Genomic DNA, 27,877 nt, shown 5'->3' on the forward strand with positions numbered 1-27,877 from the left:
CAAAACTATCTTTCAAAATTGATGGAGAAATCAGATACTTCCATGACAAAGAATACCTGAGGAAATTCATGAATACCAAACCAGCACTCCAAAATATTCTGAAGGTCATTCTAGAAAGAGATAACAAGGATTACAACTCCACGAACCCCAACAGAAGGAATCCACCAGGCAAGACAAACAATTAAACAGAGGGGAAAAGGCAGGAGAGCCAACAACAGGAAAATAACATGACTAGATAAGTAAATATATCTCATTAACAACCACCATGTTAATGTCTCAGTTCACTAATCAAAAGAAACAGGCTGGTAGAAGGGATCAAGATGCAAGATACAAAAATATGCTGCATACAAGAAATACATTTAATTCAAAAAGGAATTCACAGACTAAAAGTCAAAGCATGGAAAACAATACTTCATGCTATAGGAACCCAGAAAAAAAGCTATTCTATTTTCAGACAAAGTGAATTTCAAGCCAAGACTGATTAAGAGAGACAAAGAAGGGCACTATCTCCTGGTAAAGGAAACAATCCAACAGGAAGAGATAACAATCATGAATATGCAACGAATACCAGTGCACCCAACTATATAAAGCAAATATTGTCAGACATGAAAAATCAAATAAGCACTATTACAATTGCATTGGGAGATTTCAATGCCCCACTGTCACAGACAGACAGTTCAACTAGATAAAAAAATTGACAACAAAATATTAGAAATGAACCAAACTTTTGAACAATGGACTTAGTAGATTTCTACAGTGTTATCCCCCACAACATCAGAATATACATTCTTTTCAGTTGCCCACGAGACTGTCTCCAAAATAGACCACATACCAGCCCATAGAACATGCTTAAGTAAATGCAAAGAAACTGAACTATCTCACGTATATTGTCAGACCATAGTGCAATGAAACTGGAAATCAATGGCCAAAGAAACCACAAGAATTGCATAAACTCATGGGAATTAAATAACACCCTCCTGAGCAGTGGGTCACAGATTAAGTTAAAGAAGAGATTATACAGTTTCTAAAATTAAATGATAATGACAATACAACATACCAGAACTCATGGGACACAAGGAAAGCAGTCCCATGAGGGAAATTTATAGCAGTAAATACCCATATCAGGAAAACAAAGCAAGTTCAAATAAACAACTTAATGTTAAACCTCAAACTTTTAGAAAAAGAAGAGTAGACCAAGCTTAAAGCTTATATGAGGAAGAAAATTATAAAGATCAGAGCAGAAATTAATGCAATGGACACTAAGAAATCAACAGAAAGAATCAGTGAATTGAAGAGGTACTGTCATTTCCTAAGTCAATCTTATTTAAAAAAGAAAAGGAAGACTCAAATCCATGCAATTAGGAATGAAAGTGTGCAATCACAATGGACCCTACAGAAATCCAGATCATCTACAGCTACTTTGAAAACTTGCATTCTAATAAGATGGAAAATGCAGAAGAAATGGACAAATTCCTAGATACATATAAACTACCAAAGCTAAATCAAGAAAATATAAAAATCCAAAATAAAACAGTATCAATCAATGAAATTGAAGATGTAATTAAAAAATTTACCAACAAAGAAAAGCCCAGGCACTGCTGAATTCTACAAGAAATTTACAGCAGACCTAATACTACTTCTTGAACTCTTTAATGAAATTGAAAGGAAAACAATACTCCCAAATTCATTCCTGGAAGCAAGCATTACTTTGATACCAAAACCAGAGAAGGACCCAACCAAAAAAGAGAACTATAGGCCAATTTCCCTAATGAACATAGATGCAAAATCCTCAATAAGATACTGGCAAACAGAATGTGGCAAATCATCAAGAAGATTGTAAATCATGACCAAGATGCATTCATCCCAGAGATGCAGGTGTGGTTCAACATCAATACATGTAATACACCATATTCACAGAGCCAGTGACAAAACCATATGATAATCTCAATAGATGCAGAAAAAAATCCAGCACCCATTCATCATAAAAACCCTACTGAAAGTTGGAATACATGGTCTTTACCTCAATCTAATAAAAGCCATCTATGACAAACCAACAGCCAACATCATACTAACAGGACAAAAACTGAAAGCTTTCACTCTAAAATCAGGAACAAGACAAGGATGTCCACTGTCACTACTCCTATTGGGTATAGTTCTGGAAACTCTAGCCAGAGCAATTAGACAAGAGAAAGAAATAAAAGGAATAATGATAGGAAAAGAAGTTAAAAACAGTTTTAAAGTTGATAGTTCCCTCATAAAAAGATATTAATGTACCTATGCATGCACATGTATATGTATGTACAAAGAAGATTGCATATGGCAGCTGATATCTATCAAGTGGTCAATGTCTATCATTGTCTTAGTTACTTTTCTTGTTGCTGAGACAAAATATCTGACATGCAAAGTTAAAGGAGGAAAGGTTTATTTAGCTCACAGTTTATAGAGGTTTCAGTTCATAATCGGCTGACTACAATGCAGGGTGGCACATGGCAGAGAGGCAACAGTTCATGGCAGCAGAAGACAGCAAAAGCAACAAGGAAGAATTGAAGACAGCAAAAGCAAGAGGGACAGCAAGACGAGTCTCTTTCTGTCCCTTATATTGTATCCAGTCTGCCAAGCTTAGGGCACCGCCAGTCCAATCAGTGGACTGATCCAGCAATCACCTGCCCTTAATCCCAGCATCCTTAAATCCCAGCAATGCACTACAAATCAATCACATTCTAGACTCAGCCACCGCCAAAAAAATCCTTTGAGGGGACACTAGACACAGACCACAACAATCACTTAACAAATTATACACTATAGCTGGATTCAAAGATAGTTCTTTATAAAAATGTGGCATTTTTTCCTAAATGAATTATCTGAGAACATTGATATAGGAAGTTGTGGTTTGGATACAGTATGACCCTCAAAGGCCTCAGGTACTCATAGATGGAGCTTCTGGGATGTGATTGAATCACTGGAGAAATATAGCTGATTTGCTGTTAGGAGGTGAAGCAGGAAGAGGCTGGTCCCTGGAGACCTGTGTTTCCCTTCGTGGTTCTTTGCTTCTCTCTCCACTTCCTAGCCACCATGATGTCAGCATCTTTCTTCCTACCATGCTCTTCAACTATGCTGCTTCCATGTTTAAGCCTGCTGAACAGAACATGGATAGAACTTCAACTGTGAGTTGAAATAAAGTACTCCTCCTCTCAACTGTGGCTATTGTTAAGGAGGGAAGTGACTAGGTCAGAAACAAAAGTTACAAAGAAAAAAGCCAGTCTGCAGAAGACAGTACACAGTTAGGAAATATCTAATATACGCCAGGCAATGCAATGACATACCTATCTACTTACATACATATCAGTTCAAGTAACACTCAACTTATCAGGTGATAGAAAATATATTACCCCTACTTGAGAACTGAGGATCCTGGCAATCTCCTCTTCTGCAGATGTCCTGAAATTTCAACAATCAAGTACAAACTACAAAGGAAGCCTATGTAATGTAAGTTAAGATCAAACTTTCAAACTCATCTGTAACATCAGTCATATACTCACATTCTAGTGTATAAGAATGTAAAAAAAGTGAATGGATGTTAACTACCCCAGAGAATGACTAGCCAGCCACAATGTTTTATTCTTCCACTGGGAAGAGGACAAAAGGCCAAACACATTCAGAAATTGTATAAAATTTTGAAGGTACTTATCTGGTCAGTGCTCACCAAATTACTCAAGAAAAATCGCTCCAGAAATTTATGGGCACCTTGATATTATAATCACTAAAATACAATACAGCAAAAATTTGATAGCTATTTCTGTACCGTGGAACTAGGTATTCTGCTTCAAAGGTAAGAACAAGAAAAGAGCCATAGGAAGAAAGAAAAGAAATAACAAGCATTGAAGACTTGCCTAAGGAGGAGGACATAAAATCAGAAATCTAGAAAGAACTCACGCTATTATAAAATATCCCTGTGGATTTATGCCAATCATAAGAATATTGTTAATCATTGATTGTATTTTCTTCTGTGGTGGGAAATACTTAAAATCAAGCAAATAATTTTAATCTTCACTAAAATACTGGGTAGATATTCTTAAACCCACTTTACAAATGAAAGATTAAGAGATGGCTTATAATTTCTAAATTCACACAGGCAGCCCATGGCAGAAATAACCCTGAATTTAATTTGGCTCTGCACTCCATGATCTTATCCAGTTACTGCATAATCATTTTTAAGAAAAATCAGAATACTTACAAATTCTGAATTTATACACCAACATTGGCTCTCAGATCAAATAGTAGGTATTTTATGAAACACTGATTTTACAGATACTTAAAAACAATCTTTTCCAAAAGTTGAGTCACACCACTAAAAATTTCACCAGTATTCCGGAATTCAAATGTCTGTCTCTAAAATGGCAGAGACACTGTAAATTATTGGCAGGCATAATACCATTAAATCCTAATCAGTTCTTTTTGAAAACAAGTCAAATTAGTAAGCTGAAGTGTGATCATTTAGATATTAGATATACCCTGAGGTATGCACTCCTAAGAAAGGAAGAGTACAACTCATGGGAATCATTCCTGAAATAGTGATTCTACGACCACCCCATCGTTCTTCAAGAGTGTTGATTCTATTTAATCCAGAAAATTCAGTCCCAGTTAAAGGTTCAGTCTAATTTGGACAGTTCTTTTTCTTTTCTCTATTTTTCTCTCTTCTTTTCTCTTTCTTCCTTTCTTTTTTCCTTTCTCTTTTTTTCTCTTTGTTTTTCTTTCTTTTCTTTTCTTTTCTTTCTTTCTTTCTTTTTCTTTCTTTCTTTCTTTCTTTCTTTCTTTCTTTCTTTCTTTTTCTTTCTTTCTTTCTTTCTTCTTTTCTTCTTTCTTTTGCTTTTCTTTCTCTCTCCCTCTCCTTCCTCTCTCTTTTTCCTCTCTCTCCCTCCCTTCTTCCCTCTCTTCCTCCCTTCCTTTCCCTCTTTCTTTCCTTTTTGAGACAAGGCTTCCCTATGTTGCCAGGTTGGCCAAAACTTGCAATCCTTCTGCCTCAGTTTCCTGAGCAGCGGGGAGCACAAACATGCACGGCCATGCCTTGTTGAAATGTTGACATTTCTTTAACTCTCTTTTTTTCCTTTTATGACCTTTTAAGTTTGGCATGTTGAAAAGTGTGATACATCTGTTAAAAGGATCCATCTTGTAAATCACTGGTCATTCCAACATTTATGTTTGTTAAATCCTTTCTTGCTCCAGAGCCTACCCTGAGGAAATAGCATAGTAAAATAGCTGTACTTCAATATCTTCTGAATAGCACATAAACTAGAGATAGCAAAGAATTTACGCATGAAAATGTAGCCGTTTCCTCCACCCTTGATGCGAGATTTACAAAGGTCCTAATGAAAATTCCACTAGTAATTGCAAGCCATTAATTCTGCTGTGCAAGATAATAAGGTATTTATGAGCTACAAAATGGCATTTCTTGAGACTCTTTCTCTGTTTCAAAATAAAAAGTTAAAATATAGGCTACCTTCAAGCAGAAGGAAAGGATAAGTGCCACGCCTATTGATTTGACAACTTCTTAACTACAAGAGCCTCTAGTACTGAATGGGAAAAGAAATCAAACATAACAACCAGAAAAATTTTTAAAAAGCACTTCAAGCCATTTTTCTGTTTACTCTTACTATCAAAGCTCTATCCTCATCCTTGACACAATTAGACAAATGGATATTGCTACAGAAAATGTTCAGGATCTTCTTTTTTTCAGTACAGTATAATGTTGGTTTAACTATCATTTTCTATTTTCTGGCACTTTAATACATTTACAATAAAGTTTCTTGTGCTTACAATAACATTAAGAGGCTGTGAGATCTTAAAATGTTTTCTCAATGACCTAAAATTTTGAATTATGTTGAGCAGGATCTCAGTGTTGAATTATATTTTTCTCCAAACTTTTCATTAGAAGAATGCTCATATATACTGAAATGTTGAAACACTATCATGGACACTGTTATAATGCTCTACAACCAGTAAGTGCTGATATTTACCATATATGCTTTCTTTCTCTTCCCCATACATGTGCACACATACAGATGAACAATTTTTCATTATTTAATCATTTGAAAGGAAACTGCAAACATTTCAACCTTAATATGTATTTTAAGGTACTTTTTTACTCTAATTCTCTGAAATGTAGTTATCTATATATAAACTACATAGTGTTATATCCACATATAGACTATGTTAACACAAAATATTTTTCTTGTCATAATCAATATCCCATAATGATATTTTGTTAGGTAAAATATCCACTTGTCTAAATATAACAATTTATTTCACACTTATTATCAGTACCTTCACCCTGTTCCTTACTACCCATGGCACACAGATTTCTCCATAAGAACCAGTGCTTTAGTCTTTCTTAAAGTTATTACTACAGGTAAATCAGATTATTTGTCTATTCCACAGGCATTTGAATGCCTAAGGAATTCTCAATGATGATCAAAGGTTTTCTTTATGGAAAAATAAGTCTTTCATTGCAAGTGTAAATTAATTCCTTCCTCAACATTAAGCTAACAAAAAGAAACTTAACATTGTCACAAATGGAAATTTGGGCAAACTCCCATAAAAAAAGTTTTAAACAGATCCTGAAAAAGACAATTAATGCTATCAAAGAGGTAACTGCAAAAGGAATAAGAAATCTTTCTCGGACTTAAAGGTGTTTATATACCAATAAGCAGCTATAAGTGGGTGAGTTTCTTTGTGTTTATTAGATTTCTTGGATATACAATATTATGGGTAGAATTGTGTCTACTCAAGAAGATATAGCACCCTAATTCCCAGTACCTCAGAGTGTAACTTCATTTCAAAACTGCATTATGATGGACATAACTGGTTAAGCTGGTATTAGGTCATGCTGGAGTACTGTGGGGCCCCAATCCAGTAGTATTGGTATTCTTTTAAGAAAGTGTGAAATTTGAGCACAGACATCCACAAAGGGAAGATGATATAAGACACAAAGAGGGAAAATGGCCATATGACAACAGAGGTAGAGGTTACAGTGATGATCTACAAGTCAAGTGACACCAAGAATTGTTGACTCACAAGAAGCAAGGTGAGAGGCATGGGACATGGAGCAGCCTTTCCCGAGGGGCCCTCAGAAGGAACCATCCCTGCCATCGCTTTGCTTCAAGCCTCTAGCTTCCAGATGTGAAAGAGTAAATTGATATTATTTTAAACCATCAGTTTATAGTAGTTTACTATGTTACCCTAGGAAATAAACACAGATACATATATTTGCATATATATACACAGGCATATATACATTTGTACATACAAACACAAAGGAACCTAGGCTAAGTTTAAGATTCAGGCTTTTAAGGGTTAGGTTTAGTCATAAAATGAGGACCTGAAGAACTATATAATGAAGCAGTATAGTAGTCTCAAAGCTTGTTATGTTTTAGACCTAAAATGTTCCCTGAAAAGCTCATATATTCAGAGGATGAGCTTTTTGAAGGTGACTAGATTAGGAGAGCTCTAATTTCATTAATGAGGTGTTATGGTTGATACAACGTGTCAACTTCAGGAGTCTAAAAGCTTAACTAAGTAACTTTGCAGTTCTACATCCTGGGGTGAAAAGGACATGCCCTTGCTGCTCTAGGATGTTGTTCATTGTGTCAACTTGAGAAGTTTAAAAGTTCAACTAAGTGATTCAGCAGGGGGCCAGGGTCCTTACTTTGTAAACATCTTCAGCTTGTAAAAGAGGAGGGCACAGAGATGGTGTGGGCATGGGTGGATAGTTTATACACAATATAAGAAGGGAAAAGAGACTTGCTCCCCCCACCTTTTTGCTCTTGCTGCTTTTGCTGTCTTGTGCCACGTTGAAGTGTTGCCCCTGTGCCCTGCCGCCCTGCCATGGAGCCAGATGATTATAGACTAAAATTTCCACTAACTATAAGCTAAATAAACCTTTCCTTCCTTAATGTTGGGCATTGGATATTTTGTCTCAGCAATGAGAGAAAACTAACCAAGACAGAATTTGGTACCAGGAGTGAGGTGATTGCTGTGACTATACCTGACCATGTAGTTCAAGAGCCTTTGGAAATGGCTTGTGGGAAGTGTTTGGAAAGGTTACACTAGCTAGAATGCCTTTGGGTGTTTTGTACAGAAGATTCTGGTCAGAGCTCAGAAGAACAGAAGGCTGATAGAAATCCTGCCAGTAAAGATAGAGTTTGGGAAGGTTCTGCTGGAAAGAAGGACTGCATTGGGTGCTCCAGATGATGTGTGTTATGGCTTAGCAGAAAGTTTGTCTGCACTTTGCTGTTGTCCTGGTGGACTTTGCCTGGTGGACTGATTAATCTGGCAAAAGAAATTTCAAGATAGTCAAATGTTGGGGCAGTGGCATGGCTATTGTTGGGGGCTTTTAGCCAGATTTATGTTGAGACTCAAGAGCAAAGAGCCCAGCAGGATGATTTAAAACATTGGGAGTATGGTAAAACAAAGCAAAACAAAAAACCAACCAAACAAAAAAACCCAAACAACCACCACAACAAAAAACCTCCAGTAAACTTGTGGACTGCAAAGATAGAGCTTAAGAGATCTTGATTGTTGAGGAAAACCAAAAATATAAAAAAGATGGCCTGAAAGCATCACTAGGAGCAGCGAGGCTCCACCCTTTGCAGCCTCAAATCTGCAAAAATGATTTTGCTTTGAGGAAAAAGCCGCAGAGTGCCATGTTCCAGAATGGTGGTGGCACAGAAAATTTGTTCCTCAGTATCAGGTGTACAGTGCCCAGCAATCCAGGCACTCCACCCCTATAGCCAAGAGAGAAAAAAGCTTGGCTACTACTCCAACTAGCAGCAGACTTGGCATGATCAATGCAGCACTGGTTTTAGATGCATGCAGAATCTAAGAGTTCTGAGGTTAAGAAGGCTTCCACCTAGATTTCAAAAGGCCTGGAAGGCCAAGCAGTGTGCCTCTGAGAGTACAGTATGTAAAGCTGTGAGTGTAAAGTGAAAGGTGCATTGGAGACAGCAAAGGTTTAAGAAAGCCAAAAAATATAGATTGCCTAAAAAAAGCTGCAAGGAGGGAGCAAAGCAGGCTCAAAGAAAAAAAAAAATCCATGAGAGTTACAGCCACCAAAAGTACCATAGGGGTGGAGTCATGCAGGCCCTTTGGAGCTCCCAATGTGCCACAGATTGCTTCAGATGCTGGACATAAAACTGCAGGACTTAAATGTTTGCCCTGCTAGATTTTGGAGTTGCTTTGGTCCCATTCCTTTGTATTCCCCTGTTTGTAACTTTTGGAATAAAAATTCTTATTTTGTGCTATTAAATGTTAAAAATGTTTAACTTTTCATTTGTACAGGGGCTTGCAACTAAGAGTTTGCCTTATATCTCAGAGGAGACATGGTACTTGGACTTTTCAGCAATGCTGAAACTGTTAGGACTTTGACAACCCTTGCAGATGGACTAAATGCCTAAAGGGATGTGCATGAGTCTTTGGGTGGGTAAAATGTTATGGTTTTAATGTAATATAATGTTGTTTCTTTAGAATTGTTAAACCTCTGTTACAACTTTCAAGTTGTAAAATGGTGAGAATAATGTCTTTGTATCTGGGAACTGGTTTAAAAAAATGTGTCTGGTTGCCAAATTGACAAGAGGTGGATTGTTATGGTTGATACACTGTGTCAACTTGAGAAGTCTAAAAGCTTAACAAGTAACTCAGCACTTCCACATCCTGGGGTGAAGAGGACATGCCCTTGCTGCTCTAGGATGTTGTTCACTGTGTCAACTTGAGAAGTTCAAAAGTTCAACTGATTCAGTGGAAGGGGAGCAGGGTCCTTCCTTTGTCAACATCTTCAGCTTGTGAAAGAGGAGGGCACAGAGATGGTGTGGGCATGGGTGGATAGTTGATATACAATATAAGGAGGGAAAAGAGGCTTGATCCCCCCACTTTTTTGCTCTTGCTGCTTTTGCTGTCTTGTTCTGCATTGAAGTGGTGCCCTGCCACCCAGCCTTGGAGCCAGCTGATTATAGATGAAAACCTCCACACAATGTAAGCTAAATAAACCTTTCCTTCCTTAACTTTGGGTATTGGGTATTTTGTCTCAGCAACAACAAAAATGTAACCAAGACATGAGGTCATAATTTGATGGCATTATCAGGGGATGATGGAAACAGGTCAGGCTTGGTTGTAGGAGAGCGTCATGCAGGCATGACACTGAGGACTCTATCTGTTCCACAACCCCTTCTTCTGTGGCTTTTTCCCACTTTCTGGTATCAAGTAAGCAGCTTTATTCTGGCATTACCTTCTGCTCTGCTTCTGCCCCATCATTCACCTAAAAGCAATGGGGCTAGCTTATCATGGACTGAAGCCTCTAAAAGCATGAACCAAAATAAACCTTTCCTCCTGTAAGTTGGTTTTTTTTTTTTCATTATTTAGTCACAGCAGCAAAAAACCAAAAACTGACCAAAATATGGTTGTTAATTGAAATGCATAAAATTCCCACTTTTTTGGGTAAAAAATAATTTAACAGAGGCAATTTTATGTGGTTTGACTTGATAGGCTCTAAATAATTCAAATGAAATTCCCCTTTATCTTCAGGAGCAAACCCTTTGATGAATTTCTAAGAAAATATTTCTCCTGCATCACCCTACCTCTATAAATAGATTCTCAGCATCCCTCGTACCATCTACATAAGGAAGTTCCAGTCTCCATGAAATTAAACCCTAGAGGCGAATGCTTTTTGAGGTTTTGCCTGCTATTTCTCTTATTTACACATTTCTGTGCATGGTTTAATACTTGAAGACAACACTGGGAATTCCGTCTCATTCATATTCCAAGTTGCGGTTCCTCCAGGGGATCCTCTCATTCCATTTGGCACAGCAGTAACTGTGTTTGACAACATCTGCCTCGCGGCTCCATGTGACACTTGGTTCCCATCCACATTTTCCTCCTGCAGGTCTTCTGAAGATGTTTTCCAGGAGAGGTGGAGAAGGGAAGAGAGTGGGGTGAACCAAAGCTGTCGTTTTCCAAAGACTTTGGTCAAGAACCCCAGCAAGGGCTGGGGATATAGCTCAGTGGCACAGTGCCTGCCTGGAAAGCAGGAGGTCCTGAGTTCGATTCCCGGTACCAAAAAAAAAAAAAAAAAAAAAAAAATAGAACCCCACCAAATATCTTCATCTACTTCTTAGTCTGAACATTTTTGATGTAAATTAATACTCTCTAAACAATCGTTTCAACTTCAGGGCTTTTGAGCATTCACAAGTAATTTCTGAATGTTTGTTCCCTAGACTATTGTGTACCTAGTCCCTTTCAATGTTTCTGCTATAAAAAAGAAAAAAAAATCATATAAATTATATCAATGATTCTTTTTCTTTTTGAGATAAGGTCTCATTATGTAGTGCAGACTGGCCTTGAACTCACTTATGTAGCCCAGGCTGGCTTTGAACTCACAGCAATCCTCCTGCCTCACCCTCCAGAGTGCTAGGTTACTACACCAGGCTTGACAATGTTTTTAACCAACAAGAAAATATATCACCAATTTCAATAATATCTTGAGTGAGACTACTACTTAAGCATGTCAGTTTATTTTCATGAAAAGTAAATATTTATAGGAAATTATATTCAATAAATTTTAATAATCTTTATAGAAACCATTTGTATAGTCTGTTTCATGTTTAATGTGTGAAGATAAAATTGAAGGATTTCTGAAAAAAATGAAATTTACTTAAAGGAAAATGCTAATTCTTATCAATGAAAATACTGTATTAATCTACATTTTGGACTAAATTAAACAACTGCCTACACCAAGCAGAAAATTCAGAATATAGAGCTTATTACTAGCAATTGCCACTTAAATTATTACCTCTTTCAATTAAGCTGTCTTTGCTATTTTTCCATGGCTTTAAATTCCAACAGATTGTTTCAAAATGTCATTCTATTTCTACTTGGCTGAGACTCCTGTACCATTATGGTCTTCATTATATGAAGCTTTAAAATTTCTCTGTGCTATACAATATATAACCAGCTGGTGATATAACACTTCCATTAGGGAAACAATTCCCTTGGCCTAACAAAGGAAGGGTATCATTTGACTTCCTAATGTATCCTATTTCTCTTTCCAACATACTTTACCACTAGGTTTTCAGAAATATATATAATTTGTTCATATAAATTTGAAAAAGGATGAATGTGGTATGAAAAGGTACCTTGTCTTTTTGTGGTTTTATGAGCAAAAACTATGTAAGGACAGAAAGTGCTAGTAAGGCATTAAAATGACAAAATACTCTCTGGGAACAGACAGTGGTGCACAGGTGCTGGTGTTTACATTGTGAATTCATACTTGCTGTGTCTCTTACTCACTGGAGATGGATCTAATGCTTTGTCTCTTCCAACTCACCTATAAGTTCAGGGCAAAAGAAGCAACCCCCAAACAAAATGCCTCCTGTCCAAATACAAACTTCTAGATGAGGAGTTCTGTCCCAGAAATAATAGCACTGTCTAGTTGTACTTTACTGAAGTCAACCCAAACACTGAAAAATAGACACACTCACAAATATAGATATTTGTGTTCTTTTCAGTTTCTTTTAAATTGGAGGGTTGTCTAGCATATTAAAATATGATTATAATATATATATACATGTGTATATATCTGTATGTATAGTGATATATGTATCACAAGAACATGGCTGACACACAAAGCAAGTTTATCTGCCAGCTCTAATGTTTTTCCTTTCCATACTTCTCCCCACAAACCGCATCCAATTTAAGATCCCAAGGGCTTTCAAAGCCACATGGTCTCCAACAGACAATGACCTACTTGGGCTGCACTCTCACAGCCAGGATTCAAACAAGCCAGCCGCACATCTCAGCTCTCTGGCTCCGCTGTCATTTGAGCCCAGTCCTCAGAGATGCTATTATATAATGAAATAAACTTACTGTTTTCTTTAACACTTTGAGAGCATAAGGCTTCTGGGTCCCCTTCTGTTTGCATCTGTACACAATGGATGTAGCACCCCTTGAGGGGGAAAAAGACAAAAAGAAAATGTTATGCTTTGGACATGAATCAACGGGAAACGCTTGACAATAAGTGTCTCCAGCGGGTACTCTCCAAACTGGCAAGTGTTTAGAAATTCTATCCCAGGGCTGGCCCTAGATGTCAAGTATACTTTTTTCTTTCTCACAATTTAATAGAGTCTGCTCAGAAAATTGTAGGTTTCATCGCCTGCTCTTTTCCTCCAGCTCCATTCCTGATTAGGTAATATGCGGTACCTCGAGTTGCTGCATTCAGTAAGCTCTCAAGCAAATTAGGTGCTCGGGCAAATGTAATTTTTTGGAGGACACCTGTCCAAATTCAGAACCCCTGAGCTTCCCACTGGGGTAGGTCTGGAGTGAAATAAGCCATGTGGCATCAGAGAGGGCTTAAGTTCAGCACTTTTATAGGGATCAGAATAATCTGCACTTCTTGGACCTAGGGACCTCCTTCTCCCATCCCTTTATCTTTTTTAACTTGTAAAGGAGAATGCACAAAGGCACTAAATATCTTCCTAGGCACATGAGGTTACTACGAAGGGAGCTTTAAAAAGCAGAATAGTGTTGTCCAAATGCTCCCACTTGACACATGAAGCAAAAGAAAAAGAAAGAGACAGAGAATTACAGACCAACTTGGTTTAAGATTCAACTTGAGCAAGAGAACTCTTAGGTTCAATCTTCAGTATTGTGAAAAAAGAAAAAAGATAATAATACGTATCATAATATTGAGAGAACACTCTACAGAATAGCAGAATACACAATTTCCTTAAAGTTTCTGGACTCACATACAGTACTTAATATACACACTTATTATAAAACTGCAGACAAGACAGTGGTATTGTCTCTAGACATGGAGACAAAAGAAAGAAAAAATGATCCAGTAATAGCCCGATATATATATGTATACATAGGATGAACTGGTTCTGTTCAAAGGTAAAAAGGCAATTCAGTAGAGAAAAAGGAAGTCTTTCAAATATAAATAGTGCTAAAATAATTACATACCATATGTTTTAAAAAAACAGTGGAATGCAAGACAATATATGTAAAACATACATCTGATACGGGAATTCATATCCAAAAAATAAAGAATTCAAATGATTTAACAGCAAGAAAACAATCCAGGTAAAACCTGATCAAAAGAATAGACAGTTCTCAAAAGAAGTCATAAAAATGCACAACAGCTGTGAAATGGTGCTCTCCGCTTACTAATCATAGGGAAAAGGTAAATCAGAACCACAATAAGATATCCCTTTCCAGCTCTTAAGATGGAGATCATTAAAAGGAGGAAAGATACCAAGTGCTACTGAGGAAATGGAGACACTGTGGGAGGAATGGAAATTAGTACAGCCTTTATGGAAAAGAAGATAGAGGTCCCTTAAAGAATTAAAAGTAGGGCCATCTATGGTCCAGGAATCCTATTGCTAGGCATATATCCAAAGAAAATGAAATCAGCATGTCAAAGAGATATCTGCACTCTCATATTCATTGCAGCATTGTTTACAATAATCAAAACTATAGACTCAATTTGAGTCCATTAATAGATGGTTGCATAAAGAAAATGTGAAATATACGCACAATGGAATACTATCGAGCCCGTAAAAATAAGAACATCTTGTCATTTTAACCACATGGATGAACCTGGAAGACATTACATTTAATGAAATAAGCCAGGCACAAAAAGACAAGTGGTGTATGACCTCCCTTATACAGTATATAGAAACCTAGGAAAGGTGAACTGATAGAAACAGAACAGAATGATGGTTAACAGAGGCTGGGGACAGAGGAATTGGGAACATGTTGCCCACACGGTAAAACAACAACATATCTTATATGTGAAAATTGCTAAAAGAGTAGATTTTAAGTGTTCACTCCGAAGAAAACCTAAGGATGTGATAAAGTACATATGCTAATGAGCTTGATTTAATCATACCACAATGTATACACACTTCAGCACGTTACACACATAAGAATATATGATTTTTTTGTTTTCAATTATAAATTAAAGGTTAGAAAAGATACTTTCACCAAAGGTAGATGAAATAAGAACACGGACAGATTTTCAACACCATTAGCCATTAGGGAAATGCAAATTACACAAGGAGATAACAACCACGCACCTATTGGGATGCTGTGAAGAAAAAGGCGAGCAAGGGTGGAGAGCAACCAACTGACACAGCTAGGAATGCGAAGGGGCACAGCCAGGTGAGGAGATTTTGATAGTTTCTGATAAAGCTAAACACATCATACGACCCACCTGTCTCACTCACAGGTATTCATGTACTCAAATGACATAAAAACTGAGTTCACTCACAAACATGAACACAAGTCTTCATAGCTATTTTATTAGTATTCACCAAAATCTATAAACACCTTCAATATGCCCCAAATGGAGAACTGATTCACAATCTATTAATGCACCCATACCACAGAATTCTCCCTAGAAATAAAAAAGGAATGAACTGCAGCGCACACAGCTTGGATGAATCCCTTTAATATCCTAATAGAAGACAGGCTCAAAGAGAATATATTATATAACTGCTGTTAAATAATATTCTTCCATAGACATAGAAAATATGCCAGCTGTTTCAAGGGTTTACATGTTGTAGAACTATTACTGACTACAAACAAGTATTGAATAATTTTTTTTAACATGATAGGAGTATTCTATATATTGACTATGGTGTGTCTGCACAAGTGCATAAATCTTCAAAACAGGTAGAACTATACAATAAGTGTTATTTTCTGTAATATCATAGGTACATTAATAAAAATAAAAATATCTTCCTAAGAAAATCACATTGCTCAAAGATAAGGTTAAAAACCAAACAACCAAATGTAGCTTATCTATTCATCCCATTCTAATTTCCTCTAATGGTAGCTGATAAAATTTTTTTTGGCGGGGGGCGTTTTCCGGTACCGGGAATCGAACTCACAACCTTGTGCTTGCCAGGCAGGCACTGTGACACTGAGCTAAATCCCCAGCCCCTCTGATAAATTTTTTTAAAAAGAAAAAAATACATGATGAAATAAAATTAAAGGTTTAATTTTTCATTTTTATGAAAAATTTGAAGCTACCAAGTGAAATATTAATATTACTCAATAATTTATGCAAAATGTATCAAATAGCATTTATTCCTTCATTTTTCATCACCTTAAATTAATTGGCCAATAACTATGATATGTGAATAATTGCTTTAGCAAAAACTTTTTTAAAAATTTCATAAAATCTCAAGACACATGCATACTAGAAATAACTTTTTAAAAGCTGGATAAATGAGGTCAAAAGAAAAGAATAGCCTAAATAGCTTTATGTGAAACAACATTTCAGACTTACTCAAAAATGAAGCCTACATTCTTTGTTGAAGATAAATGATTGGTTCAGGTATGTAAGTATAAAAAAAATCCTTTTTCCAATTATGTTTACAGAAAATAATTATTTTGGCATAAAAGACATCAACAGTTAAATTTTAATAAAGAAAGAACATGTTGAATAGTGTTATATATTTGTTTCAAGATGGACTATATAAACACAGAATCACCACAAAATTTCCTGAGATATAAAGGAAGCAAAGAAACTACAGATTAGAAGATATTATGTTTAAGGGATTCCTCAGCTACAAAAATGCCATATATTTCCATTCATTTATAACATATCCTCTAAAGAATGACCAAGGAATATAGAAATTATTACACTGAGTTTTTTTCTGCTGTGATTTTCATGAGCATGTAATTCAGTACTCTTTTGGAGCCTGACACTTGCCTGCTCTCACACTGATTTTCTTCAACAGAAATCTGGGGAAAATCATTTTGGAGCTCTAGTCTTCTCTAAGACAACTGGCTTATTAAAAATACACATTAAAGCCAAAAAGTTAAAAACTCAGGTCACTATGTTTTTCATTAAACAAAAAGTAAAGAAAGTAGCCCAATCTATACTGTGTTTTTAAAGATGACAGTATGACAACTAAAACACTATATATAAACCATACACATAGATATACACAAATACAGAATATTGCTCTGTTAATACCAGTAATAAACACTTGATATTAGTACCTAGCATGATGGGTTAAACTTCAGAATGTGGGGAAAAGCTCTAAATATAATAGTGATTTTCCTAGAGCCATTTCAAGTATGAAGACCTCTGGTATCACATTTAGGACCACTTAATATAGAAAGAGGTTCTGTATTCCACAGCCTGTCTTTATCTGCTCATCATGCCCGATACACAAGGAACAAAGGCAAAAAACTTCCTCATCTCTATTTTGGCACAAGTCTCACCAAAAAACCCACCTATTTGCTCATCTTCTCTCCCTCCTTTCTCATTTTATATTTTCTCCAAAAGAAATCCAGGTATTGTGAAATAACTGTCCACCACTAGCTGAGAGATAGACGCCCAAATCCACTGAAAGGGCCAAGCAGAGAGCACATCTAACTCAAAATGAAATCAGGAAGTCAGAAGTCTGGATTTACATCAAGGCTCCAGGGAATTAAAATGAGATTGTGTAATGCTGAGACAACTGAATGGCAGTTATAAATGAGAAACGGATTTTCTCTGGGAGGATCTATTGGAACATTTGTGACTGTCTGGCTCAGGACACAGAGCTTGGTTTCTGTCACCACTTACAATTTGCTCCTTGTAAATGCAAGAACTTCAGACACAGAAGTTCCTACAACATTAACTTCTCTGCGTTTTGGCTTCAGCAGTGTCTCTGGAATAGTATGCTTCATAGCTATGAAAACTCTTTGTTAAGGTTATTAGGTCTCACAAGTTGCTAGAATTTCACTTTATTTTTAAAGGGATGGGTCTTAAAATGCAGCCCAAGAATCTTGCTATTTTTTAATGTTGAAGATGTTGGATTAAAGAATATAATTATGTCAAAATATCAATATATTTGGGGGAGAATGATGAGCTTTGTATTAACTGACATTATAAAGTTATTATATAATATTTTTCAATGCTTTAATTCATGTTTTTCTTTTTATTTTATGGAAAAAACAATAGTTAATACACTGCATATTATTACCTTTAAAGTAGTTACTCAGAGTACAAGATATGAGCATAAAAAGTCTCCAATCAATATTAAGATAAGCCTTCCTTTTCTATGAAATAAGAGACACTAGTAGTAGAGCTTGCATTTTTTCTCCCTTTCCCCTTCCTTCTTTTCCTTTTGTTCTTCCTTTTTCCTTTTAAACAATTTCTTCCCATTTCACAATGTCTACTGCACATTTTAGACCTCATTTCCTCTTTCGGTTTCTCGCACCAGGGAGACAATATGATATTTACACATGTGAGTCTGATTTATTTCACTTATGAGTATGGTCTTAAATTGCATCCACTTACCCATAAAAGTTTCAAGTTTATCCATCTTTATGGCTGAGTAGTACTCCTTTGTATAAAAATATCACATCTTTTTTATCCATTCCCTGGTTGATGGGCATTTGGGTTGTTTCCAGGATTTAGCTATTACAAATTGTGCTGCTATAAACATGGGTGCACATATATCGCTGTGGCACGATGTTTTTAATTCTTCTGGGAAGATACCCACAAGGGGTATAGCTGGGTCAAATGGGACCTCTAATCCTAGCTTTTTGAGAAATCTCTATACTGATTTCCACAGTGGACATACCAGTCTGCATTCCCACCAATAGTGGAGAAGGGTTTCTTTTTCCCCACAGCCCCGCCAGCATTTATTATTGGAAAGGTCTAAAGGCAAAACTATTTCTCCTACATAACTGACTTGTTATTAACAAGCCTATTCTTGTCCACTGTCACCACTCCTATTAAATATAGTTCCGGAAATATTGGCTAGAGGGATTAGATAAGAGAGAGAAATAAAAGGAATAAGGATAGGAAAGGAAGAAGTGATATTATCATTATTTGCAGATGACATGATACTCTACATAGAAGACCAAAAAACTCCACCAAAAGGCTCATGGATTTAATAATTAAATTCAGTAGCATAGCTGGATACAAAGTTAACACTCAAAAATCAATAGCATTCCTGTACACAAGAAACAAACAGACTGAGAGAGAAATTAGGGAAACCACACCTTTCACAATAGCATCTAAAAAGATGAAATACTTAGGAATCAATGTAACAAAAGAAGTAAAAGATCTATACAGTGAAAATTATAGTACTCTGAAAAAAAAGAGAACAAAGAGGATATCAGAAAATGGAAAGATATTCCTTGCTCATGGATAGGAAGAACCAACAGTGTGAAAATGGCCATACTCCCAAAATTGTTGTAGAGATTCAATGTAATCCTAATTAAAATACCATTAGTATACCTCACAAATCTAAAGAAAACATTCCTAAAGTTCATCTGGAACCAGAAGAGGTCTAGAATAGCAAAAGCAATCTTGGGAAACAAAAGAAAGGCAGGAGGCATCACAATTCCTGACCTAAAATTATATTACAAAGCTACTGTGATAAAATCAACATGGTACTGGCACAAAAACCGACCTGAAGATCAATGGAACAGATTAGAAGATAACAGATACAACTACAAACACACTCAGTCACCTTATCTTTGACAAAGGGGCCAAACATGTTCAGTGGAAGGAAGATAGCCTCTTCAAAAAATGGTGCTGGAAAAACTTGCTTTCCACATGCTGAAGACTAAAATTAGACCCAAGTCTTTCACTATGCACTAAGTTAAAGTCAAAATGGATCAAAGATCTAAATATTAAAATAGAAACACTAAATTTATTGCAAGAGAAAGTAGGTAAAAATCTTGATGACATTGGGGCAGGCAGAGAGTTCATGAACAAAAACCAAAATGCACAGGAAATACTTCAAAGAATAAAAACCTGGTATCACTGCTGGTATCACTAACTGTTTTTGGAGCCATGGTTATGATATGTTATGCAAATAAAGTGCAAAAACAATAGAGCTCAGTGATCAATGTTTTAACGCACTAGCCTTAAACACAAGCACTATGTGTTATCTGGGCACGAGATGCTCTTAGATGGAGCCATCCCTTTGTGTCTTCCACAACATGGGACAAGTGACTCACTCTTGGCCCATACAGGTTCTTTTCAAGTTGTATTTTCAGCTGACTATCGGCTATGGAGCAAAGTTACACACACTGAGCAGAGGAGCTGTGGGAAGTCTGAGCTTAGAATACTTTGATAACTGAGGTATCCCTGTTATGGATACCTGCTGAGCAAAAGAACTGTGAAACAAAAGGAAGGAAGGGAAAAGAGGAAAAAAGGATAAAAAAGACAAAATAAACAAAACTTTGTAAATAGGAAAGGGAGGAAGGGTTAAATGGAGAGAGAATATTGGGAAAAAAGAGGACTCAGAACATATCATTTACAGGTACAAATTCTCTATGATGAATATGATCATTACGTATATCTAAAATGTACCCACAAACTTAATTTAAAAGAAAACAAACTACAAAACACAATGTTTCTGGCAACACCAAGTAAAACATACATCAGGATGTGGTCAGTTGTTTCATTAGTTTATAGCCCATGAATTCTGTTACTGTACAAGCCTCCTTTCCTTTGAAAGTCAATAGTACGGACCGGGGATGTAGCTCAGTGGCACAAGCACTTGCCTGGCAAGCGCCATGTCCTGAATTAGATTTCTGGTACCCAAAAAAAAAAAAGTCAATAGTAAAGCTCATACATCAGGTGCTAGATGAAGTATCTTCAGCTGTAATGACACAATCGTGTATTTCTAACAACTGTAGTACAGGTAGTACAACATCTTTGGGGCTTTTTTTTTTTTAACCATCTTTCTCATTTGGAAAATCTCATGACATAAATTTATATAAAGATGTCCTTTCCTTGCTGAAAACTTTTGTTAGTTTTTAAACTTAATTTTTATTTGTATATGCTTCTACTACAAAGTGATTACATTCATTGGGAGAAGCTGGTACATGTACATAACACTTTTTTTTTTTTTTGGTCTTTTTGAGACAGGGTCTTGCTATGCAGTTCAAGCTGGCCTTGAGCTCACTTTGTAGCCCAGGCCATTCTCCAACTTGCAATGATCCTCCTGCCTCAGCCTCCCAGGTGCTGGGACTACAGGCATGTGCCACCACACCTGGCTGACATAATGCATCTTCATTCTTTTTTTCACTTCCTTCTCCTTTCCTTCTCCCTCCATCTTTTGGTCCTCTTCTTCTTTTTTTGCAAAAGATCTTGTTTCTTGTTTCTTGTTCTTTTATTTTGTTCTTTATTTATACTTTGGGTTTCTCATATAAGAGAAAGCATGTGATATTTAATCTTGTGTGTCTGATTTATTTATTATTATGATCTCAAGATGCATCCATCTTCCCACAAATGACTCAAATGTATCCTTATTTTGCAGAGTAGCACTCCACTGCGTGTAAATACCTTAGTTTTTTAGAGGGAATTCCTTGAAAAACCTCAAATTTGAAAGATTACAGGTTTCTTCTGTCTTTCATAGTTTTTGTAAAAATTAAGGTAAAATTAATATACCACAAAATATTGAGGTTTCCAGTGTTCAATTCAATGAGTTTCGGTGTACTCACCCCCCAGTGAGCTGCGACTCCAATCACTCCAGTAAGATTGAGAGCACTTCCATTTCCATGGGATGGTTCCTACTGTCTCTGTCAGTCAGTCATCACTGCTATTACAAATCTGTCCATTCTGACTTCTGCAATTAAGGTTTAGATTTGACTGCTTTTTAGATTTCTGTGAATTGAAGCATATCCATCCATGGGCTAGGCTTCTTTGGTCAACACAATGTTGAAATTCATCAATGTTGTTTGTTGCATGGATCATGAGTTTATCTCTTATTGCTCAGTAGTGCACCTGTGTACCAGTAAGGGTTCTCCAGAGAAACAAATCCCATAGGATGTGCAGGAACCTGCATACACACATTTATTAATCTATTAATCACATGATTAAGGTGGATGAGAGGTCTAGACTCAGAAGAATTCATGGCATAAATTCCAGTCTGAATCCAAAGACTTGAGAAGCAGGAGAAGTAATGGAGTAAATTCCAGTTCGAGTCTAAAGCATGAGAAGACCAATGCCTCAGAATAAAGACAGGGAGAGGAAAAAATTCTTCCTCATTCAGCTTTTTATTCTATTGAGGCTGACAGTGGACTAGAAGCAGCTCACTCAAATTGGGGAGGGCCATCTATCTTAATTAATTTTCTGATTTACTTATGTTAAAGCCATGCAGAAGCACTGTCATAGAGACACTTAAAAATAATTTTTATCCTAATATCTGCAGCCCCTCATGGTCTAGTCAAGTTGACATATCTTAATAAAGAAAATCACATAAAAATTAAACATTATCATGTCTTTATCCAGCCTCCTACTGATAAATACAGTTATTCCCAGTTTGGTGCAATTACTGATACAGTGGCTGTAGACCTTTATGCAAAAGCATTTTTAAGAGCAGAGCAGTTATTCCTCTTATTAAATGCCCAAGAACGGACTGGTGGGACAGCATAGGATACTCACGCTAAACTTCTGGAGACACTGCCAAGTAGTTTTTCAATGTGGTTGTACCATTTTTATGCTCACCAGCAAGGTATAAAAGTTCTAGTTTCTCCCAATATTTGAGGATGTCAATAATTTTAATTTTTGCTACTTTAGTGATCATAAAATGATGCCAAATTGTTTTCTAAATTAACATTTCCATGAAGATGACGTTGAGCACATTTCTATAGACTTATTCATAATCAAATTTTCTTCTGTAAATATTTCATACAGAAGATTATTTATTAGATATATATATTGTAAAATTCTTCCCAGTCCAGAGTTTGTTTTGTCATTGGTTTTACTGGTTTTCTTTTGATAATCAGCTTTTAATTGTGAAGGTTAGTTTATAAATTTTTCTGTTATAATGAATGCTTTTTGTGTGCTAAGAAATCATTGCTCATCATTAAAATAGCCTAGTTTATTTCTATCCATTTTCCTTTTCACTTTTACAATCTTGTATGTGATACATTTTGAATTACTTTTGTGCCGTAAGGCTGTTCATACAAAAAGGGCCAGTGTAATCCCTGTTACTGACTCACTATTAGAAGCAAAACCCCCTTACACTCTTAGATTTCACCATGAGTTTGAGTCAGATATTGTTGCAAAAGAGAAAAATCTTGCACTTATTAAGAGCAAATCGGAAATGCCTACAAAACTTGTGATTGAAAGAGATTAACAAATGATGGATTTATAAGGGAATAATTTAGCAAATTCCCTGTGGCGTTGCAGGAAGCATTTTAAACATCAACAGCATCTGTTATTGTTTCTGGAGGAGAAGAGACTTTTGAGGCATGACATATAATCATATTATGTCAAAACATTGTGCCCCCGAAGTTTCCTGTGACTAGATGATCAAGAAGACATATTTTAGTACACATAACCCATTTTAGATCACAGACCTTGAGATAACCCCCACTCTTGCTTCATACAGGAGTCATATGGCTGAGAGCCCTACCAGATGGCTGATCTAAACAAGGAAAAGATTTCCTCTCTCCCAGCTGTGATAGGCTTGTCACTGACATTCAGCAACATCTAGCTTTCAGTAAGGGACTCTGAGGGTTAGAAGTCAGCGAGATCTCTCTTTCTACAAGAGACCTGGCAGCGACAGGGGTGCTGGCTTATTCAGCAGATGTGTTTTGTTAAGCCATCAGAGGTTTTTAAAAATATTTATTTATTTATTTATTTATTTATTTTAAAGTGAGAAAAGCAATAAAAACAATGACACAGAATTTCAAAACAAAATAGCAGGAAATTAACAATGGTTAATATATTGCACATTGTTATCTTCAAAGTAGTTGCTCAGATTATAAGATATAGGTATGCAAAATTTATCAAACAGTATAAACACAAACTGTTTTCAATGAACTAATTGAAATTAGCAGTATAATCATAAGTGTCTCTATGACAGTGCTTAGCTATCTTGTGTATATATATATATTTTTTTTCCCTTCCTTCTTTTCTCCTTTCCCCCACCCCAGTTGTTCTTTCCTTTTGAGCAGATCCTTTCCCTTTCACTCATAAGTAAATCAGGTGCACGTGTGTAAACATCATTTTGTCTGCCTAGTATAAGGAAATGAAAGAGTGAAGAAGATCCAAAATGCACAACAGATATTGTGAAAGGGAAAGAAACTGTTCAAAAGCAGAGTTTTTTTAAAAAAAATGTTGAATGTCTTGATAAAATTTAAAAATTGGGATACTTCCTCAAAAATTCACCATTGCAGCCTCTCCTGAATCTAGACACACGAACCCTTTGTGTCAGCCAGAGGGTGGCTGTCTCTTTCAGCAGCTCCGTGAGCCCCTCACTATCTTCGCACCTTAACCGCCTCTCCGCTCCTGCTGCCATGTGCATTTGCCTGCCCTGATTTCGCTGGTACCAGTAAGTGTGAGTGGCAGTAACCAAAGCAGAGGGTTTACCCCAGAGGCACAGGTGGGATTATCAACTTCCAGAACTCATTCTCCATCTCTGCACTGTAATACATAATCCAGCTTAGCGGTTAAGAGTTCCGTCATCATTACTCCATTTCACCAAGTCAGAGACATTGTTAATACTAGGAGATGTCATTATTCTGAAGCCACTAAAATAAGAAAAGCTGCTACCAGTGTAACACTGGCATTTCATATGTGACACACTATGAATTTTAATATCAGTTAATAATGTTACAGACAGAAGTAGCACACATTAATGCTTTTTAGGTTACAAGTCAATTTCAAGGGCTATGATTTCGATTCCTCTGTAATCTCAATAGCTGCAAGATTCTACTCTCCTTCGGTGCGCCTCCAGTCTAGTCTTGGGACGATCTTTCTAGGAAGGAAATACGACCACGACTCTCCCTCACATGTAATACCTCTATCCCCATGACAGTGAAAAGGACCACTTCCTTAAGTCACCACTCACCAGAGAGAGACCACTCACCAGCTTTTTTTCCTTCTCTGGTGTTATCTCCTCTTGTCTTCTCAATCACTTCCCCCAGTTTTCTGATGAGTATATTTTTCATTATTCTTTAATTCAGCACAACTAAAACCCCCCAAGAAATATTCTCCTCATAGCATAAATATCAGACTTTCTATTCTGTGCCAGACTCACTGGAAACTAGCTTGATCCAAACCTCTCATTCACATCCCACCACGCAGGACTTTCTGGACCAGAGCTTACAAAGAGCCAGCTCATAATCTGACTTTACCCTTCACAGTTAAATTTCACCTACAAAATACTTAGACAATTTAATGTCAGTGTTAAAAACAGGGCCATTTAAAAATTATGCCTAGAAATGCAAGAAAGGCATTCCTGGTTAACTACCAATCGTCAGAAGCCAGTGATGCCACTGGCCATGCTTTCTACATGTGTCAGAGAATGCACCAATCTTCGTGTAATTGATGTCTTTTACTCACAATACACGTCTGGCCTCCAGGCATCATAACCTGTAACTTGTATTAGAGATTAGGAACTCCTGGAATTCAGGGAGCAATCCTACCGACCTATGGCTAGCAGTATTTAGCACAAAGCCTACTATATATAGCTAGAGTTCAAGAAATATTTTTAAAATGAAACTGAACAATCTGATATGATAATCATAACAGACCAGCAAAGAGGAAAGGTAGATATTATAGTGTTCAGTTGTAAATTACAGTTTGAGAAATTAGGATCTTGCTCAAAAAGACATAACTGATAAAAAGTGGAGTCGAGACTACATCTCTGCTCTGTCTCAGGACTTCTAATTGAGTCCCACAGTTGCCTGACCCCTATCTATCCATAAGGGTCATGAAACCTTAATGCTTTTCAATCAGTACCTCAATCACAAAATCCTCCATATCCACATGGTTAAAGTTTGTTGCCCATTGCTTTGTGTTACAGATAATCAAGTTCACTGCACCCCCAGCACAACCTGAAGATGCGCACCTGAGACCAGCTAGTGTCTTCCATATAGCGGACTTGTGTTGCTGGAGAATTAAAAAGAATTGAATTAATGACTATCGGTTACTTATTTTATTGTAACACTGCCTTCAACCCCACATGAAAGGAAAAAGAAATAAAATAGAGAAAGAAAAGAAAGGAGGGAGAATATCAATGTAAAAGGAGGGAAAAGTATAACTACTTTACCTACTGTTTTCCATCTTTATCAAGAGGATGTATCATGATGAAACGGCCAAAATCACGTGTCAAATCTCTTTAGGATTTCAGATGTTCACTGCATCATATGTACTTTTGTAGTTCTATTTGTTTTCACCAAGTCACAGCCAACTCCCCCCTTGTTAATACAGTCAGCTGCTTCTTTCATAAAGGACAGAAGATCTGTCTTTATTACCGACATCTTATCACAATTTAAGAATCAGCTTTACAATCAGGAATGACACTGTTTTTCAGGACAGTGTTGTGTGAGGGGAACTGCCATGGACTGACAGGAGGACTTGGTATTTGTGGTTTATTGTCCCCGCCACCATCCTCTCCCCTCAGCAACCATGATGTCTCCTTCCCCACTTCCCTGAGGTAACGAAGTTTATCTGGGATGTAGGAATCGTTCTGCAGTTATGTGAAAGCAGTCATTTCGAAAAGAATCTGTGCTCTATAAAGAGTATTTTGTGAACCTCATTTTACTCATTCCAGAAAACAAGCATCACATGAGATTTAATTATCTGACAAATTCTGGGATGGCAGAGAGATACAGCCATGTGGATCGTAAGGGATTATGATTCAGCCAGCCATACCTGCTGCCAACTTGAAATCTGAATATGGAAAGTTGGGTCACTTCTGCAGGCTATTACTTAGTAAGCCATTTTGTGTCATAAAGGAATAGCTTACTTCTGCCTAGTGTATTTACAAATTAAGCAATATACTTATGTGAACCAACCACTACTTACTACCTTCTTGCCTTAAGTAAGAAGGCAAGGTGTAAGGGTGTGAAGTAACTTGTGTAAACTGAATCAGGTCTTGCAGTGGCTCCTGTATGTGGGTCAAATCTGTCCCTCTTTCCAACGAACCTGTCTTACAAAAATAGGCTTTACTATAACTTTGTACAGTAAAAACTTAGAGAACTTGACAATAACATACTACTTGAAACAAGAATCTACTGAATAGAACTACTTAAGCACAAGATCGATGCGTTAAATGTATGTTATATAACTCTGAAAGTTGACTTCATTTAAGATATATCTACTCCCTCCATAGGCCCACCCCCATACATAAGCTTTCCTTTCTAGCTTTTGGGTAGAAATTCTCCTAGCTTTTTCTAATCGAATGCATAGGCAGATTTATTCCATCTCACTGATATCAGAGTTTCAAGAGGAAGAAAAGCCTAAAGTCTTTTCAATTTTGACAAGATTTGTCTTTGTCTTTTTGACAAGATTTCCTATCCTGAGAAAAGAAGTTTCTCTTTCATTTTGTTTTTAATGCCTCTTCAGTAGCTTTTCTGCATTTGACTTTTGAATCAAAAACACAAGAGTGAAGCTTGCATCAATTAGAAATTTTAAAGTGAGTTTCTTTTTGTTTTTAAAGGATTTATGCATGTACAAATCTGCCAAAGTGAAACCCATTAACCTGCATAACTAATACATACTAGCAAAAAATGTGGACAAAAAAGAAGACAGTCTCTTAGCAGAGTTCGTACCATAAAAAAGCCAGAATCTAATTACAAAAACAAACACACAACCAACCCTCAATTTTAAGTGTGAAAGTAAAGTACTGCATCTTCATTTATTGCTCAGGTGCTGTTCTCATTCTGTTTTCCAGGAAATATTTAAAGAGCTGTAGAACACATTACAGTATGCCTATTCCTATTGCTGAAAATGTAATATTAATTGAAATTATGGATTTCTTTTTCCCAGTGATGCATCAATGCCAAGAAAACACTGAGACACTACAGTCCCAGCTTTTTGCCCTTGTGATAACCATAATTTAACATAGTAAAA

The 27,877-nt window shown here is 36.6% G+C and overlaps 1 protein-coding gene across 1 annotated transcript in view; it reads right to left on the bottom strand.

Annotated features, from left to right (window-relative positions):
- The window catches only part of Camk4 (calcium/calmodulin-dependent protein kinase IV), a gene marked incomplete at its 5' end in the record, with an annotated part of 222,824 nt that overhangs the window by 107,514 nt on the left and 87,433 nt on the right, over nt 1–27,877 (bottom strand). The window contains 1 exon segment of the mRNA XM_005382166.2: nt 12,910–12,988. Within this exon segment, the coding sequence (XP_005382223.1) occupies nt 12,910–12,988 (79 nt within the window).

This window comes from Chinchilla lanigera, unplaced genomic scaffold, assembly GCF_000276665.1.
Source record: "Chinchilla lanigera isolate Chin_1 unplaced genomic scaffold, ChiLan1.0 scaffold00017, whole genome shotgun sequence".
Classification (NCBI taxonomy): domain Eukaryota; kingdom Metazoa; phylum Chordata; class Mammalia; order Rodentia; family Chinchillidae; genus Chinchilla; species Chinchilla lanigera.